This window comes from Protopterus annectens, chromosome 5.part0, assembly GCF_019279795.1.
Source record: "Protopterus annectens isolate FY-2018-M chromosome 5.part0, PAN1.0, whole genome shotgun sequence".
Classification (NCBI taxonomy): Eukaryota; Metazoa; Chordata; order Ceratodontiformes; family Protopteridae; genus Protopterus; species Protopterus annectens.
Window position 1 is genome coordinate 981,807,872 of NC_056735.1, and position 19,993 is coordinate 981,827,864.

Genomic DNA, 19,993 nt, shown 5'->3' on the forward strand with positions numbered 1-19,993 from the left:
AACTGATGATCATTCTTGCCTTCCCAGTGCCCTCCTTCAGGCCACACCTCTTTGTCCAGGAAGGACACACTGGTTAGTCCTGAAGTAAATCTGTGGATAGCCTTCCACTCATTTAGTTTGTGTTTAAAGGAAAACTCCACCTTCTCATACAGTTTAACTCAATCCTTAGATTTTTTTCTCTCCCTACAATACGGTTCCAGTATTGTGTAGGTAACGGAAACCTGCTTATACTTTTTAAACTTTCATTTCCTTGCCTTGGAATCAAAGCCCACCTACTTTTTTTGTAAAGCTTAACTGCTCAAATACTTTGCAGAGGAATTTGTTTCACAGACTTCATTCAAGGACATTTGTGCCAAACGAGGCTCCTGAGTGCTTTACATGCCTATTGCCTACTACTTCCTTTAAGATTTTTTGTTAGTGCTGTAAAGGGACTTTGACTGGTGTTTCTGTGTGAATGTATATTTTCATAGATAATGTTAAATTGGAGAGCATTTTTACAATTGTTTGAATGTTGGTATCCCACAATTCCATTGGAGTGGGCAGAGTTACCTTATTATGCATGCAAATTTTATGCTGGTTAGTGTCCAGATTTTGGCCAGTTGCACCTACTTTTCATGGGCCTTTGTCCAGAGTTTTGACATCTCCAGGTTGAGAGGTATGGTGCTTGTGCATACTTAATACAAACTAAAGAAGTTGCTGGGGAAATAATTCATTTGTGAGTTAGGAAAGTGCTTGTGCATACTTGGACAAACAAGTTTGTGGACTACAACTCCAATATCAAAGGAGAAGCCCCACATTTACAATAGATGTGTGTACTGCAGGGATGTCTGACTATGAATTGCAAGACCACTTCATTAGCATACTACATTTTACAACATTTGCATCTGACTATTTTTTCAAGCCTTGCATATAGCATAAATGGCCTCTATGAATTTCACCTTTGCTACACTTATTCATAAGCATCAGGAATACCCCTATCACATTTGAGCAAGAGACTACGAATACCATCCATAATCAAAAAGAGAATCAGTATTTAGGTTATGACTATTTAGATATTATTCCCTTATTATCCTCACCAATTATGTTTGTGTCAGGCATGAACATTGTACAGCTGTTTGCTACATTTAATCAATATGAATATCAAACACAGTTTCAGCTTATTGTTGCTCTCACATTTAAAATCAAGCAACTCTGTTCTCCTTGGGTCAGTTTGCATCAATTCAGCTGAATAAGAGTAGGTTCATATGGGTTATTGCATCCCACTGACACCCTACATTTCTTCCAGCAATACTTAAGAATTCATCCTTATGATGATTATCCTTGTAAATTTATCATCCACTTGCCATACACCAAAATAAGAGATAAGGGCTATGCAAGGTATTATCTGTGCTAAGGAATACCACTGATGATATACAGATTGCAAGTCCGCCATGACAGATGATCACTTTTCTAAGACAGAAGGCAGGCATTTAGAGTGTAGATTCTAAGTTGGGATGACATCAACAGGTCAGGGTTCATCTTTTCCTTTGTTTACCACCATCTAGTTTGAATTTCAATACTGAATATGCTAAATTCAGTTTTATCTTTTCATTTAAGTTTCCTGTAATGTTTTTTTACCATACAGTAGATATACTGACAATGGTTATTTTATTTTATTGTCTAAAGTACTTGTTGACGAAGTTATGATCTCTTTGGGATTTGCCCAAGAGGAAAATGTAGACACATGTAATGTGCTGAGAAGAAAACCAAAAAAAAAGTTTACTTACCTCCCTGAAGCTGATGGAAGACATGGAAGACATTGTTTTTTTCTCTCTTTCAGTGTTGGTTTACTGCCACGCCTGCAGGATCACAAGTACTAAACTATTGCAGTCTGTAATAGTCAGTTGACTATGGATTATAGCATTCTCAGTACAGACATTACAAAATAAACAGAAACCAACACTGTCATCTTAGATAGTTTGTGGAGGCATCTGTAGCTCCACAGAAAACATGGGAACACACAGTCATGGATACAAAAGTTTTTTCAACCAGTGATTTGAAGTTCAGCAAAAGTGTTTAACACTATGTCCATATAGGGGGGTTCTATAAGTCTATTGATTGCATAGCATAACCAAAGGCCTGAAGTCTTACTAAATGGAAGTGACGGATTTTGCTCAAAGAAAAATAGCAGTAAGTTTATTCACAATGACATATTACTATGGTTCAGTCTTTAGACTACCTATCAGTAATGAATTGAGTGTACCGGTCTGTCAATCTCTGGACATTCCAGGTTGAAACATTTAATGTATTTTCCATGCATAATTTTCTTCATTTCTCAGTTTGGTTGCTAGTAATATCTTTTGTATCTACACCCACCTAGACCAACAGTAAAGCTTGTAGAACTCCAGAACAGGCGAACAGTCAACAAAATTTGAGCCAAGCAGTGCTAATTTATGGGTCATTATCCATGTATAAACACAGCTCAAAGATATTACTTCTGACAGCACCAAATAGCTATAGCATGTAAATCAACTATGTACTCAGTTTAAGCTTGATCTTTCTGTGGTGTTGCCAGAGGTAAATGCTGTAGGTATAAATGATGAAACTTTGAGAGTGCCCTTCTGCAGCCATAACAAAAGACTATGGATTTGGAATCTAGTCCCAGGCATTGTGATCTTCCCTTTGTTAGTGTTGTTGAGTATTAGGACTCTAAACAAGTTCTCCAGTAGTTTTTCATTTAATTTTCGGTGAGGTGATGCGCAAAGAATTGGATATTGTAGCCTCTAGTTATAATTTGAATTGGCCCACCTAATTCACGCATGAGTAGGATTCCAGTTGTAAACATTTTTATTATCTCAGAAAAAGTAAGGTTCTGCAAAAGGCAATCATTATAAAGAAGATTCTAGTTGACCAGACTACATTTTTTATTAGGGCTTTCTAGAAGTCACTGTGGAGAATGCATTTTTTTTCTCTTCTTCCATCAGGAAGATACAGTTTTTACTGATGGAATCTAGTCACGTTTCTTATTTCCAACCACTCTACAGTATAACTATAAAGATATTTCCTTCACATTTCAATCAGAAAGGGAGTCTGATAAATGAATTGAGAGCCATATGTTTGTTCAAAGACATTATGTCTCCAGAATGCTCTATGCCTAAGGAAAACCTCTCTTCATGGACATTTTACTTTTTTAACACAGCTTTATTAAACCGTTTACAATAATTAAAATGTACAAATAAAACATTTCAACATCAGAGACAACCACCACTAAACAATGAAAACACCAGGAAATTTAAAATATACATTACAGAGTTATAAGGACAGAGTAATGAATCCAGTTAAATACATTAAATAGATGATTCTGCTGCAAATTTCCAAGTTCAAGGGATATATAAGCACTTCTCTTGAAAGCCTATTTCTCCTTTTTGGGATTCCATTTCTAGTGCCACGCAGTTAACTAAATTGTACACCTCTCACAATATCAGTGAAATGGCATCCATTTACTCATAAATTTCAGTCCCTGAACCTTTGTCACTCCTCTTCATCACTTTTTGTAACAACTTGTGTAAATCTTCTGTTTCTGGGGGATCTAAAATTTTCCATTGTCTTGTAACTGTCTCTTTAGGTAATAATAGCATTAAGCATAATAAGTGTAGTCATGTTTTGTCCATTTTTTTCCAAAAGAGACAGCCCCAAACTATATAATGGAGCACGCACACACCCTTCATAACCTTCTGTTAGTGCAAAAATACTTATGGAGACACTTCCATCTAAATATGCAAACTTTTCCTGAAAGAGTTGCATATTGAGAAGGCCTACTGGCTAGTTTCCACACTAGTCAATAATATGGGGGACTCTAATATTGTGAGTCACTCATCTTTTAGTTTGAGTTTGATGGGACCATAGTTCCTCCTCCCCTTTTCCCTAACAGTATGGGAAAAAAATTATCTGGCATTGTGGAGCAGAGGGATGGGGCCCTAAGTGTGGCCATTGGAGAACCCAAACCAGGCTTGAGAGACATGAAGGGTTATTATCTGTCTCCCAGGTGGGGGGGATTGTGGGTGGTCAAGGAGCATAGTGGGAAATGCAGTTTTTCTGGTGTAGACTGGAAAACCACTTTCCATACTTCAGGGCTGGAGTTCTGGCTGTATGCAGGCAGTGTACCTTGCGGAATGCAGGGAAAACCAATGTGTCATCCAATTGCTTAGCCCCTAATTTCCTGCTTTGTTGAGCATGTTCTGGGAGTTAAAATCTTAAAAGATAAAAAAAAAAATTAACTGCCCCTAATAGCTGTCTAAATTGTGTCCCTCCATTGTCAAAATGGGTTGATTGGTTGACTGGGGTGGGGTTGGGGCTGATTACCAATAGAAAGTGCAGACAAAAAGTGAAATATAAAAATAATGTACAGGTGGGGGGGATTGTGGGTGGTCAAGGAGCATAGTGGGAAATGCAATTTTTCTGGTGTAGACTGGAAAACTACTTTCCATACTTCAGGGCTGGAGTTCTGGCTGTATGCAGGCAGTGTACCTTGCGGAAGCCAGGGAAAACCAATGTGTCATCCAATTGCTTAGCCCCTAATTTCCTGCTTTGTTGAGCATGTTCTGGGAGTTAAAATCTTAAAAGATAAAAAAAAAATTAACTGCCCCTAATAGCTGTCTAAATTGTGTCCCTCCATTGTCAAAATGGGTTGATTGGTTGACGGGGGTGGGGTTGGGGCTGATTACCAATAGAAAGTGCAGACAAAAAGTGAAATATAAAAATAATGTACAAAAAATGTAACTCCTGTGTGTCCAACTGATGTTGAGTTATGTCATATATTACCTTTTTATCAGATTAACTAAACCCTGTTTATAGGTTCATAGGTTCATAAGTGTGTACTATGCTAATGGCACTGGAGCCTTTGCAAGACTAGCCCATAGGATTACCCTGTCATCGTGCCACCCAACCTTAGTTCCCATTGCCTCTGTCGAGTAAAGCAACTGGAGTGATCCCTGGGGTGAATTTTCTATTTCGCATCCACTCATCAAGATTTCTCTTGAAGAGGGCCAGCGAGGTGCTCTGTTTGACATGTTTGGGAAGTCTATTCCATAGCATGGGCAGTCTCTGGGTTATAAACCTGTCCCTTCAGCGTGTTCTGTTGATTGTGGTAATGAGGTTGAGGTCTCTGGAGTGTGTGGTGCCTTTGGGATTTCTTTAGATGTAGCATTTCTAACAGATCTGGGTCAGACATGGGTTTGCAAGTCAAGCAGAGATCGCCTCTAAGTAGGTGATATGAGACAGAGAGCAGAGATCGCCTCTAAGTAGGTGATATGAGACAGAGAATAGATGGAGTTTTTTGAGTCTGTCCATATAGGACAAGTGTTTAGATCTAGGATCCTCTTTGTGAGGTACATTTGTGGCCTCTCTAGTTGTTGCAGGTGTCTAGTGAGGTACATGCCAAATGGGGCATTGTACTCAATGATTGGCCTAATGGGGGAAGAGTAGAGGGAGACCATGACCTCTTTCTTCCTGGATGCAAAACCATTGGTAATAAGATGTGCCACATAGAAGGACTTTCTGACCACAGTGGAAATGTGGTGGTCAAAAGAGAGGTTACTGTCAACCTATGTTCCCAGATTTTTTATAACACCTTCTGTGTTCAGTGAACTACCATTGATGTGGTAATTCATGGGAACCGGGTTTTTCCCAAAAGGGGTGATGACACATTTTTTGGCACTGAGCTTAAGGCCGTGGTTCTGACACCAGTCGTTGGTCTTGGTGAGGCCTTTCTGTAGGATATCAACATCACTTGGGGAGTTAATAATAGCTCCCAACTTGCAATCGTTTACGAACTTTGTCAGCCAGAGTCCTTTTGCGTTGGCCTTGACTTCAGAGAACTAGACGCCAAACAGGAGAGGACCCAGGAACGAACCCTGTGGGACTTCACTCGTGACTGGTCAGCAGTCTGACTTGGAGTCAGTTACTTTCACATTGTCGGTTCTATCTGTGAGCCAGTATGCAACCCACCTAGTGATATAGGGGTTGATGCCTAGCTTAGTTAGTTTTTCTATGATTCCTGAGTGGAGAATGGTATCAAAGGCTTTGGCCAGATCAAGGTAGGCTGTATGAACCACCTTGCTTTCATCCACATCTCTTGTGACTTACTCAAAGAACTCAACCAGGTTAAGCAGGCATGATCTACCCTTCAAAAAAACAAACTGTGTGGGTTCCAGAGTTTGGATATTCCCTATATCCTTGTTTATTAGGTCCACGATGATGAGTTCCATAGCTTTGCATATCAGACTCATCAGGCTAATGGGGCAATAGTTCCCAGGGTCTGTAGTTGCTCCTCCTTTGTGGAGAGGGATGACTGTAGCAGTGTGCCATTTGTTATGGACAAAGCTTGAGGTGAGGCTGTGATTAAACAGGGCACACAGGTGAGGTGCCAGTTCACTCTGTAGTTCATGTAGAACACAGCCGGGGAAGCTGTATTCTTGGCCTTGGTCAGTGCTGTTTTAACCTGTGCTGCAGTAATACTGGTTTCCTGGCAATCTACTAGTATTGTGACTGGTCCTTTGTTGGGGGAGAGAGTGGCAAAGTTGGCACTGAATCCGTCGGCCAGTATACTGGCAATATCTGTTGGCTTGGTATAGGAGGTACCATCTGAAGTAGCTCAGAGCAAATCTGGGTATTGCTGTGGAGATTTTTTACATAACTATAGAAGGCCTTGTGGTTGTCTTTACTATCTGCTGCAATTCTGTTTTCATAGCTAGCTTTAGAGGATTTGATGAGGGATCTCAATTTTTTTGCTGAGGCTGAAAAGGGAGTTTTTCCAGTCTTGGGACTTCACCTTATTCCGCATCAGTTTCCTCCTTCTGTTGCAAAGTTTGTTTATGGCAGAGGACTTCCAGATTGGCTTCCTTTTTTTGGAGGAGAGTATCTTGGTTCTATTAGGTATGGTGAGATCCATGCATTTGTGTATGTGTTCGTATAGTGGACTGGTGTATGATTCAGTGGTCATGCAACTATTCTTCATTTGCATGGGTGCTGTGAAGTTAGCCACCTCTGTTTTTAGGAGCCCACAGTTAGCTTTGGGGAAGTTTTTCATGGTGGTTACATTTGTGGGGCACGTGGGAGGGATGTGAATTTCCAAGGTGATTAGTTTGTGATCGGATCTAACCAGGGAGGAGTTGACTGTTGGTGTAGAGCAACAGTCGCCCATGTTAGTAATGACCAGGTCAAGGATGTTGCTACCTCTAATGGAGGTAAGAATGAGTTGGTCCAAGGCATTGGAATTAATGAATTCCAGGAAATGTTGGGCAAGTGTATTGGTACACAAGTAGTTTTCCCAGTTAATGGCGGGGTAGTTGAAGTCATCTAGTATGAGAGTATTAGGTTGGACCCTAATATTTTCCAGTGTGCTTAGGAACATGGAGTGTGAGTCTTGGGACATAGTTGGGGATCTATAGCAGGCTACGACCTGAATTGCTGTCTTACCCAATGTTAGCTGCACCTGAAGTATCTCTGATGTATTATGTTGGGCTACCAGTCTGGAGGTGTCTGCATTCTTTATGAATATGGAAACACCACTGCCTTTGGTGCTTCAGTCCAAGTTCTGGGACTGAAAGGTGTGGAATGAGCTATAGCCTGGTAGTGCAGGGGTGCTTTCTGCTGTCTTGAACCAGGTCTCTGTTATAGCACAAATGTTGATATTCGCCATTTTAAGGAGTGCTTCGAGTGAGTGCATTTTGAGATTTAGACCTCTAGCGTTGAGCAGCATAACCCTCAGATTGCATTTGTTTGTAGCTGTTACAGTGTAATTTGGTCTTTGGAGCACCACCTAAAAAAGGCACTATAGGGGTGGCAAGAACCTTGGCCAGTATCCAGAAGCCCAGGGGTGACTGATGCAGGCCATCTCTGGCAAAGCATCGAGGTCTGTCAATCATGTCATCCCAGGCAGATACTGGATCCCCTTAGAATGACACCAGAAACTTAGCCAGTTGTTGAAATCGATCATTTTCTTATTGTACTGTGGTATCATTCTGGGAGATGGTAGGAGGCTGCTCAGGGCTAGGGTCATACCCGCCTGGGCTACATAATCCAAGAGCTCCTCCATGTCTCTTTTCATGTAGTTCTGGGAGATGCAGCTCAGGTCATTCACATCCACATGTACAATGACAGAGTCATATTTGTACCTGTTGTTGAGTGACCTGAGTTTGTGCGTTATGTGGCAGATGCCGGCACCTGACAGGCAGCTGACTGTTACTTTCTCCTTATTCAACCTAGTGAGTGAGACTTCAATGTGCCTCACTATCAAGTCACCTGTGACTAGTGTGTTGGGCATGCTGTTTTGTCTTAGGGGCTTTGGTTGAGTGGCACACTGATTAAGAGAGTTATGTGTCTCATGATTAGAGTTGTGTTGTGGTGGTCGAGTGCTTTTCTGCCTTGAAGGTCTCTGCTGTTTGGACAGATTTTTACTGAGAGCCTTCGTGAAGGTGGGTGTGTGGTTTGTGTTTTTATGTGAGGGCAGTGCTGGTGTGTGGTCTGGAGGGCTATGTGTTCCATGTGGTGTGGTGCAAGTGTTGACCTTCTCCTCTTGACCAGCTATTCCGGCCTTGGCTGGAGAGTGCGTGGCTTCCAGTTTGGATATATAAGTGCATCTCTCGCAAGTCTGAGTGTTGGGAGGTAAGAGGAGAGGGTTGTCAGTGTACATGAGGCAGTTGCTCAATTGCCTCAGGATGCCCAATTTCACCAGGTTAATAGGAGAAAGCACAGGAAACTAACCTTTAGATATGCCTGGAGGGGTGGGCATTAATAATAAGTACTGGAGCTATTTCCTTGTAGAACATTTAGTGTTGGTATCAGCCTCCCTGTCAACAAAAAAAATTGAAGAGTTTTGTCTCTGCTGACAGGATGTCCTGGTCCCTCTCTAAGTTGATATAAATATCCTAACCCCTAATACCTTTATATCCAGCATAGTAAATGCTATTGTACTGAGTTCAAATGATATTTTGTGGGGCTATGATGCTCTTCCACCGACCCAATTTTAATTCCTTCAAAGAGTATTGCAACCCCTCAGAGACAGTCTTGAAAAGAACCAGAGCTTGGCCTATCTCTCTCATCCTGTCCCAGAACAAAGAATGAACTAACAACACTTCACTAAAATGTATCTGCTATCCAATCTGCTTCTAGAATGATGTATATGCCAGAGAATCCCACAACATAAATACTCCAGTTGCACGGCCATCTAATGAATTAAAATGTCAGGGAAGCTCAAAGTTTTCTTATTATTTTTTTTGACTGAGAGCCTATAGGGCTGACACCTTTTTAGTGGTCCAAAATGGCACACAGGAGGTGTGGCTACTATAAGACATCATGGGGTGTGGTCATTGGTAGAGGGTGTGACCAAGCAACAGCTTCATCATTCCAGAGAAGCAAACTTCTGAACATTGCCCTACCTTTCTGGAGCAGGTGACTGGATGGTTAGATCCAAAACGTGAATGTCCCGCTGATAGCAGGACTGGTGGCAACCCTGCCTGTTGCAGCTTGGGGACAAATATTACTTTCTTCTTATTTAATGTACCTACATGATTGGGAATATTAATGGCCTTAGTTATCCAATAAGGCAAAACAATTTGTTTAGACTGATGCATCTACTGGCTATTTCTATAACTCTAAAACAGTAAAAGAAGCAGACTGGAACACGTCCTCTTTGTGCAGGTTAAAAATATTTAATCCAAACTTAAAACACCATATAAAAAGAAAGAAAAATGCATATAAAACAAGGTAAGTGCTCTCACATCTACAAACAGATGTTTCATCAGACCATCTGTTGAGGCCATGTTCCAATCTGCTTCCTTTTCTGTTTTTGTGATTTGTTTTGAAGTGAAGGACTGGTTAACTCAAGGCAGAACTTTTTTCTCTTTTTTATCTCTTTGTATTTCTATAACTCTGCTACAGGAAGTTTGATTAATAAATGTTTTGAAAGCAAAATTATATTAATTCTTCTCACTTCTAGCAGTAGTAAAGCCAAAGATGCTGCACTATGGTTTTCATCAACAGCATTTTATGTATTCTACACCTTTCTGAACAGACATGCTCATATAGTTTTACTTAAACTGAGCAGATAAGGCATTTCTTTGATTTTGGAACCAGTTTATGTGACATCTAAGAATTGATTTGTCCTATGTTTTATATACATTACAACCCAAGTGCATTAATTTAGCTGATGACATTAATATCCTCTTAGACAAAACTACTTTCAGTTTCTACTGTTCTAAATTATAAGGACTTTGCAATAACTGATAAAATTGTAAAATACATTATTTTGTCTTTGCCTACAAATTGCCTGACCCAACATGCTTCTGAACAAATTCTATCAGATTTTACACTCAAGTTAGTTTCAGTTCTTAGTAAATTGTATCAGTTTATAGCTATTCCTGGATGTGCCCCAGATATTTTTCCCAATGACAAACTATACTGAAACACAGCGAAGATCCCCTGGACAAGGATAGTTATTGCCCCATATTTCTTCTTAATACAAATTATGAACATATATCTTATTACTTTTATGCCTGACTTGATTAAACCATTCAAGTTCTGCTTTATCTCAAATAAAGATATGTATCCTGCTAACCACTTGATTCAGGCTCTTAGGTCATTTATTTAATCACTTTGTTTCAAGATTCCCCTCAGTTCAGGCCTTAGTCTCTATAGATGCATCTAAAGGTCACCCATCAGAATATTTTTTATTGTTTTGGACTAAGAATTCTGCCTAACCATTTCAGTTATTTACTCCATATGTATCTCTGTAAATTGAACAAACATTTTCATTTAAAAAACATAATTTCCAGGTCAGGCATGGTAGCCTTTTATTCTCTTCTCTTTATTCTAAGTTTACATTTTTTTCTTTCAGCAATGTGTAGAATTGCTGCAATAGCTCCAAATGTTGTTTCAGGTATTTATTATGAATACTTTGTGTTTGCAATTGAAATACTCCTTAATATAGTAGCTTTTCAGAATTTCATTTCATTTTATTTATTTATTTATTATTTATTTATTTTTCTCAGTTGGTAGAAAAGCCTTCCAGGATCACTGGTTGTACCATTAATGCAGATAAAACCAACATTTTTATTCTTCATTCAAATAATATGTATTAGAGTTGACTGATTTGCCCAGAAAATATTACCTTTCTTGGATGGACTTATTTTAAGTGCATTTTTTAGACAATCAAGCACAAGCCTGCCATGTATGATTAGGTTCATAGGTTCATAGGTTCGTACTAGGCTATCTGCCCTAGGGCATTTATAAGCCTAGCCAGAGTGTGTGTGGCTTTCACCACCCCTTAGGATGAGAATACTACGCCCTTTTAGGGTTTAGTTTACTGTGCCTCTGTCTAGTAGTGACACAGATATGACCCCCGGGGTAAACCTACGATCTCCCATCCACTCGTCAAGATTTCTCTTGAATAGAGTCAGTGAGGGGCTCTGCCTAACATGGATTGGGATTCTGTTCCAGAGTGTAGGGAGCCTCTGGGTTATGAATCTGTCCCTCCAGCACGTCCTATTTATTTCTGTGTTGAGGTTTAAGTCTCTTGCTCTCGTGGCTCTGGTGGATTTGGATTTACTAAGGTGGAGCATGTCCATTAATTCCGGATTGGACATGGCCTTGTACGTCAGGCACAGATCACCTCTGAGTAGGCGGTATGCGACTGAATAGAGCTGGAGTTTTTTCAGTCGGGCAGCATATGACATATGTTTAAGACCCTTTATCCTCTTGGTGAGGAACGTTTGGGGTCTTTCCAACTGCTGCAGGTGACGGGTAAGATACATCCCAAATGGGGCATTGTACTCAATCATTGGCCTGATAAGAGAAGAGTACAGGGGCACAATGACCTCTCTTGATCTAGATGTGAAACCCTTCATGATAAGGTGGGCAATATAGAAGGTCTTCCTAACCACTTTGGCAATGTGAGTGTCAAATGAGAGGTTAGTGTCAACCTGGGTCCCAAGGTCCCTGATTACCTCTTCCGTACTTAATGGATTACCACCTATGTGGTAATTTGTGGGTACCTTGTTTTTCCCAAAGGGTATGACTATACATTTTTTGGCATTCAGCTTAAGGCCATGGCTCTGGCACCAATTATCCATTTCTATGAGGCCTCTCTGAAGGATGTTTGTGTCCGCTGGAGTATCAGTTACTTTTTTTGTAGTCACATATATTGGTACTTTTCCATTATCAGGGCAACACTGTCAATGAGGGGTTTGGCTGGTTTTTTTCTGCTATCAGACCAACATCGGAAAATAACATTTTTTTGTTTTTTTTTTTTGGCTAGAAAGCAGAAATCAGTACTGATACCCTTATTGTCCTTATATTATGTCTGAGCAACTTTTCTTTGATCACGGCAACACTCGTAATGAGCGCTTTCGGTTTTAAGGCTGACATCGAAAAATATCTGTGGTTTGTTTTGTTTTGGCTGGGAAGCAGAAAGCGATAGTGATACAGTAATTGTCCATATTTCATTTCACAGCAACTATCAGGCCAACACTGTTAGTGACCACTTTCCTGTTATTGGCCCTACATCAGAACAGAACTGTGTTTCTTTTAATTACTTGAAAAGCAAGATATTTACGTTGTCACGGCAACACTTTCCAACTTGTAGCTGCCACTTTTAAACGAATCACAATGCTAACTAATAGCTGTTCACATTGAAAAGTAAAGCGCACATCAAGGCTGACAAGATAATAAAAAACAGAATGACTACTTGAAATGTACTTTATTTCCAGTACTGAAAAATGCTGTTATTAAAGATGCCGTGGCAACACTATCTAAGTCACAGAAGCCAGTAGAAGAAAAGCACTTTTATTAGTAACAGCTATTTTCCGATTTAAAACGTAAAGCGTATCAAGCCTTACAGCTGTATGAGGATGTAAAGCACAGCTGTAACATCCCAGATAATACAGATTACCCTACTTTTTAATAAAAAAGCCAATATTACACTTCTTAAAACAAAGTCAACTCTTCTTACAATTCATTTTGTGTTAACGTTGAAGTTAAGTGTTGCCCCATTAACGGAAAAGTATCCATATATTTAATACTCCTTCACTGTTGAGTCATGTAAATTTATTGAAGCTTAAGACAACAGAGAAGTTTTTTTTTTAGTATGAAGCATAGTTTTTTTCTCCTAGATATGAATGGTACACAAAATGTCATAAGATATGTAACAAATTTCTGTGGCAGGGGGTTCCTTTCATATTTTATGTGTTCTGTTGAGTACAGACAGTCCTTATGCTAGTACTAATGCACCTGACTTTCCACTTAGAGAACGATTCTGTCTTTGTGTAACCAACTACTTCCTAGAACACAGTAGTGACTGCATTTTATCAAGTCAGTTTATGTTTAAATGTTGGTTTAATATATTAGCTGCATCAGGTGGGGGACTGCAATGTGGACTGCTTTTATTTATTTATGTTTGTTTTAATTTATTGCGCCTGTTTTTTTTTTTTTCACTTTACTCTTGTTTATTGCAGAACTCTGTTCTTTTCATTAAAGAAAATCAAAATGAAATGTATGTTAAATAAAATAAGTACTGATCTCTTTTTATAAGTTTGAGTATACAACTCAAATGAGGTCAGTTAAAGGTCAGGACACAATAGAAATAATCACTATGAATGCTGAAGATCAAGAAACATGTTACTAGTTTAACTTCATTAGAGAAAATTCAATTAATACATATTTATGTAACACTGTATGTAATCATTAGTTCACGCCTTGCCATGAAAACTGCATATGTGTCTGCACATCTGTGTGGGTGTGTGAATGTGTCTGTATGTGTTTGTGTGTGTGTGTTATTTTTCTTTGTGCTAGTATATACATATGCATGTCTGATATTTATTTAAAATGTTATGTATATGAACTTTTACCACTTTCTATTTAACAGACTGTGGGACACGTCCCTCAATCAGGGCTGCTAGTTCTAGGATTGTGGGAGGAACGACAGCAAAGTTAGGAGAATGGCCATGGCAAGTAAGCCTTCATCTAGGTAACAGACATGTGTGTGGGGGTTCCATTATCACACCCTGCTGGATAGTGACAGCTGCTCATTGTGTGGAAACGTAAGTATGTCAATGCCAATACATGTATACATTTTGATTTTCAAGGTTTTTGGATGCTTTACTTTTTAAAATGGCAGTCAGAGGTATTTTATCAACGATAGCAGTTACCAGAGCTGTGTTCATTTGCCTTTTAACAGCTATAGAATCAATAGCAAATGTGCACTTAAAGTAATCATGTTAGAGTGACTGTTTACTTATTTAGGCTTTGATTTCAGCGATACTGTAGTTGAGGGCCTCACCAGATGCGCAGTAGCAAGCCCCACCCAAAACCCACCCCCATGATATGTCATTCATGAATATGCATTCCCTCCGAATGTAAAACCGAAGAAAAAGTGCACTGACATTGTAATATGACAGTAAACTGTAATTGACAGGTTTTATTGCACTAATAATATATACTATAATCAGTAAATAAACTAAACCATCAAAACACGTCATCAGGCTTTTTACTGTGTAGCATTACAGTTCTCTTTGTCAGAGTCGGAATGCGATGGTTCACTGTCCCAATTAATGTCCAAATGGACTCTTTTTTTTGGTGCAGGTGTCACAGCCGACTCTTCCTCATTATCACTGGCAGGACCTTTTACTAAGAACAGCTTTCCTGGGTGATACTGTATTAACCGTTTGTGTACATTTAATATTTTCATATCATGTATGCACGAACAAATTAAATATGCAGACTGGGTTGTCACTCAATTTGCGACATGCCCACTTCTGCACGAAATGAACTGGTGAGACCCTCAACTACAATATCGCCTTGATTTCTTCATATGATACCAAATAAATGGATAGCAGCTGCTATACCACACAGAGGAGTGCAATGAGAAGGTCCAAACTGTGCAATCAGTACATTACCCTCAGTCCCATCCTCCAAGTGGATACTTCAGGCCCAGAAGAGTATCTGTTGATATCTTTTATCATGGGTTTGCATGTGTACTGAACATGATGCCTTTAACAATGGAAATCTGAATCACTCATAACCTATAGCTAATCCCCCCAACCACCTTTACTCATATGCACTAACTCTGACCCTACCCCTAACCCCTGCCTACACATTACATTACTTATAACCCTTTCCCTAATAGTACCACTATTTTGAAAGTGCCTGTTCTGGGTTTTGTAGCTGGAGTTTACTGATATAGGACTTCTTTAGTAGGTGAAAATGTTTTGTGATTCACTTATTATAATATTTCATTGTATAGTTTATTTGCTCTTTTTTCAGTCATTTGAGGTTTTCTCTTCTGTATATTCAATGTTTCCTGGTATAATTATATATGTATGTGCATTTGGTATTTACGTATTATCGCAACCACGTTCCAAACATCTCATGGATGTACATGCAGTGCTGAGAAATCGCAATGAGTAGGTCACAGATAACATAACTACCCAAGTACCATTGTTTGTTTTCCGATACTTGGAGACATCATCAACAAATGGTAGTGTGGGAAAAGGAAAGCAGTGTAGTTGGTCTGTGGGGCCTTACTGACAGCCAAGACAATAGTGGATAGCTGCATACCCCTCAACCTCTTAGGATAAACTGATACAAGCTTTCTATCTTAGAAGAGAGACTTTGGAGTGATTAAGTATCAGTTTTTTTGTACTTTCTTGCTGTATTTAACTGTTTTCCGCCTAAATGCCGATTTTCCAGTGTTTATTGTGATTCAAAAGCTTGTTTTTTTGTTTTCACATATTGCACTTATTTGACTGACGGCACTTTTAAAAAGTCATTTTTTGCTTAAATAATTTGTTTAACTGTTGTACAACACACACTAAAGTGCGATAGCCTTTTCTGATTGTTTGTAGTCATTTAGCTGTTTTAAGTGTATTTTTACTGTTTTTGCCTTATCTTTTCAAAAAAACAAAAAAAAAATCCTTGTTTCCTGCCTTTCTAAGCTAGTATAGTCTAGTTTTCAGGCTAGTGCTGAATTCAGGGCTGTGTTACAAGTTTCTGAGTTGCCCATACCTTACTTGGATAGAAGGACGTTTCTCTGTTCACCCATGAGAGAGGGGAGCTTTGAGCAGCCTATCTGTCCCTGGAGGAGTGGTTCCAGCCCAGAAGTTAGTAGTTTATTGGCCATCTGGGACTAATTTCTATCTCTTTCATTTCCCTGCTATAAAAAACTGTGTTTGCACGGTTGTGTACACTGGGCAGTGCCGGTTAGCTAGGGTTAAATTATTCCTGGCTCCACTAAGTATCCTCTTCGTTTTTTCCCTTAAAACTAGTCTAACTCTCAACCTAAGCACTCAGAAAGCATCCTACAGCCCAGCACTTGCTCAGACCTAATAGCAAGCACTAATATACCCTGACACTTGATTGCCCAGCAGGGCAAGGCTCTTTATTCACCCCTCACTAACCAAGCGACTAAGCAGCTCACCCTACTATTCAGGCATGACCAAAGGGCAATTTCAGGTGTACTGTCCTGTCCAGCTGGTGAATCTGGGTATCCTGAGGCAATGTTACAACTGCCTCATGTACACATACAACCCTCTCCTCCTACCACAAAACACTAAAATATGTGAGAGATGAAATTATACAGTCAAACTGGAGGCTAAGCTGTCTCCACCCAAGACTGGAACAGACAGTCAAAAGGAGAAGGGTAACACTTGCACCACACCTCCAGCCACACACAGACCTACTAAACCAGCACTGGCAAAAAATACACATAAATACACAAAATCACACTCAGAGGTTGTAAATAAAAACCTGCAAAAGCATCAGAGACCTCCAAACCAGATACCCAAACAACCTGCACCTCCCGTCACAAACCAGACAACATATAAAACATAAAGTCCGTGTGCCACACAATCACAGCCCTTAAGGCGAAATAACATACCTAACACACTAATAATAGGTGACTATATAGTCAGACACACTGACGTCCCACTCACTAGGCTGGACAAGCAGAAGGTTAGTTAGCTGCCTGTCGGCAGCCAGAATCCTCCACATAACACAAGCACTCAGGTCACTCCAGAACAAGTACAAATATGACTCTGTCATTGTTCATGTTGGTCTGAATGACATGAGACGTACCTCCCTGAACTACATGAAAAGAGACATGGAATAGCTCTCTGATCATGTAGCCTAGGCTGTTATGACCCTGACCCTGAGTAGCATCCTGCCCTCACCAAGAATGATACCTCATTATAAAGAAAAAATGATCAATTTCAACAATTGGCTAAGTTTCTGGTGTCATTCAAAGGGGGTCCAGTGTCTGTCAGCCTGGGACGACATGCTCGACAAGCCGCGTTGCTTCGCAAGAAATGGCTTGCACCTGTCACCCCTAGGCTTTCGAATACTGGCCAAGGCTCTTGCTGCCCCCATAGTGCCTTTTTTAGGCAAGGCTCAAAAGTCAAACCCACCACCATAAACAGCACACTTAACAAAAAACTGAGGGCTATGCTACTCAATGCCAGCAGTTTAAATCTCAAAATGCACACGCTCAAAGCACTCCTCAGTATGGAGAACGTCGACATCTGTGCAGTAACTGAAACCTGGTTCAAGGCTCCAGAGAGCACCCCAGCACTACTGAGCTACAACTCGTACCACATGTTTCGGCCACAGAACACAGACCAAAACACAAAAGGAGGGGGTGTATCCATATTCATCAAGGATACCTACACCTCCAGGTTAGTGGCGCAGCATGATACCTCTGAAATCATCCATGTGCAACTAACATTGGGCAAATCCGCAATGCAAATTGTGGCCTGCTACAGATCACCCTCCATGACCCGGGACCACCACTCCACCTTTCTGGAGACACTGGAAAATATGAAGGTCCTACCGAATGCCCTGATATTGGGTGATTTCAATTACCCTACCATTAACTGGGAAAACTACTCAAGTACAAACTCCCAGACCCAGCGCTTCCTGGAATTCATCAACTCAAATGCCCTGGATCATCTGGTAAGCTCCCCTACCAGAGGTGAAAACATATTGGACCTGGTCATCACAAACATGGGCAACAGGTGTTCCACACCGGAGGTCAACCCGTCACTGGTTAGATCAGACCATAAACTAATCACTCTGGATGTCAACACCCCACCACCACCCCAACTAAGGAAACCACAGTGAAAAACGTTTCTAAAGCAGACGTCACCTTACTTAAGACAGAGGTGGTAAGTTTCACAGCCCCCACGCTAAGGGATAACACTCCACAAGATGCAGAAACCTTTAGAAATGCACTCTATGAGCACCTAAAAGGATGCATGGATCATGCCATCCCTAGCAAAACCAAGACTCAGTCCTCTAAGAGAAGGAAACCAGTCTGGTGGACCCCTGCCATAAACAGGCTATACAATAGAAGGAGGAAACTAGTTCAGAAAAAAAGCAAACCCCAAGAAGTAAAGACATCCCTGATCAGTATCAGTAAGAAACTAAGGTCCCTCATAAAATCATCCAAGGCTAACTTCGAAAGAAAAATAGCCAAGGATTCAAAAGATAACCACAAAGCCTTCTTTAGCTATGTTAAGAGTTTAAGTGGCAACTCGCAGATATGCATTGAACCAGTGCAAAAGAGCACAAAATATACTGAACCTACTGATATTGCCACCATCCTAGCAGATAGATTCAGTGCAAACGTCACCCCCCTCTCTCCCCCAAAAGGGCCCACAACAATACCGGAAAAGTGTAGTGTCCCAGAAATCACAGACGCACAGGTGAAAATAGCCCTTTCAAAAGCCAAAAACACAGTGTCAATGGGGCCAGATGGTGTCCCAGGCTGTGTCTTGCATGAACTACAGAACAAACTAACTCCCCACCTAAACACGCTGTTCAGCCTCAGCCTCTCCATAGGCTACACGCCCATAGAATGGCACAAAGTAGTGGTTATTCCACTCCACAAAGGACGGGCCACAACTGACCCTGGTAACTATTGCCCCATAAGCCTGACTAGCCTGGTCTGCAAGGCTATGGAGAGCATCATCATGGACCTCATTAACAAAGACATTGGGAACCTCCAAACACTTGACTGGACCCAGTTTGGCTTTGTTAAGGGCAGATCATCCCTACTAAACCTGGATGACTTCTTCGAGACAGTCACCAAGGCCATAGATGAGGGGGGTTGTTCACACAGCTTACCTTGACCTCGGCAAGGCTTTCAACACCACTCCCCACTCAGGTATTACAGAAAAACTCACCAGCCTGAACATAAACCCCTACATCACGAGATGGGTTGCCAACAGACTTACAGACAAAACTCCCACAGTAAGAATAGCAGGCTCCAGGTCTGACTCTAAACCAGTCACAAGTGGTGTCCCACAAGGCTCGGTCCTGTGACACCTACTGTTCGCCATATACTTCTCAGAAGTACAGGCAAACACCGGAGAACTATGGATAACCAAGTTTGCCGATGACTACAAACTGGGAGCCATAATTGACTCTCAGGCTGACATGGACGTACTCCAAAAGGGCCTTACTGAGATGGACACCTGGTGTCAAAGTCATGCAAGAAAAAACTATTCTTACACTGTTGAAGGGTACCGATGGAAAAAATGAAATAAAACAGAATAAACCTTCGGTAGACCACCACAACAAAAATTCCAATGTAAAGATATAGATAAAAAATGAAGTTTTATTACAAAACAAACAAATAAAACAAAACAATGAAATAAGTCCTTTCAAGTCCGATAAGCGCTTTCAGCAACTTGCTTTCTTCAGATCGTAAAATTTAGGACTAATGCTTACATTTTTAAAAAAACAAATAGGCAATAAAAATCATAATATCAAAGAATGATTTACTACTGACCAATCATAAACATCATGCAAATTCATTAAATCGCAATTCTTATTGGTTTTAACATGTCCAATGATCTTGTCAAAGCAACAGCTTGACACCTATCACGTTGATTTGAAATTCATGTAGTTCCATAACAAAAGCTCTTGATGCTAAGTATGTGTTGATTTTGTTAACCAATCATAAAGG

At 40.3% G+C, this 19,993-nt stretch overlaps 1 protein-coding gene across 1 annotated transcript in view; it reads left to right on the top strand.

The window, feature by feature from the left end:
- TMPRSS2 (transmembrane serine protease 2) overlaps positions 1 to 19,993 on the top strand; it is a 396,349-nt gene that overhangs the window by 254,092 nt on the left and 122,264 nt on the right. Inside the window, exon 5 of the mRNA XM_044071951.1 lies at positions 13,898 to 14,072. Within this exon, the coding sequence (XP_043927886.1) occupies positions 13,898 to 14,072 (175 nt within the window). The remainder of the gene's footprint in view (positions 1 to 13,897; positions 14,073 to 19,993) is intronic.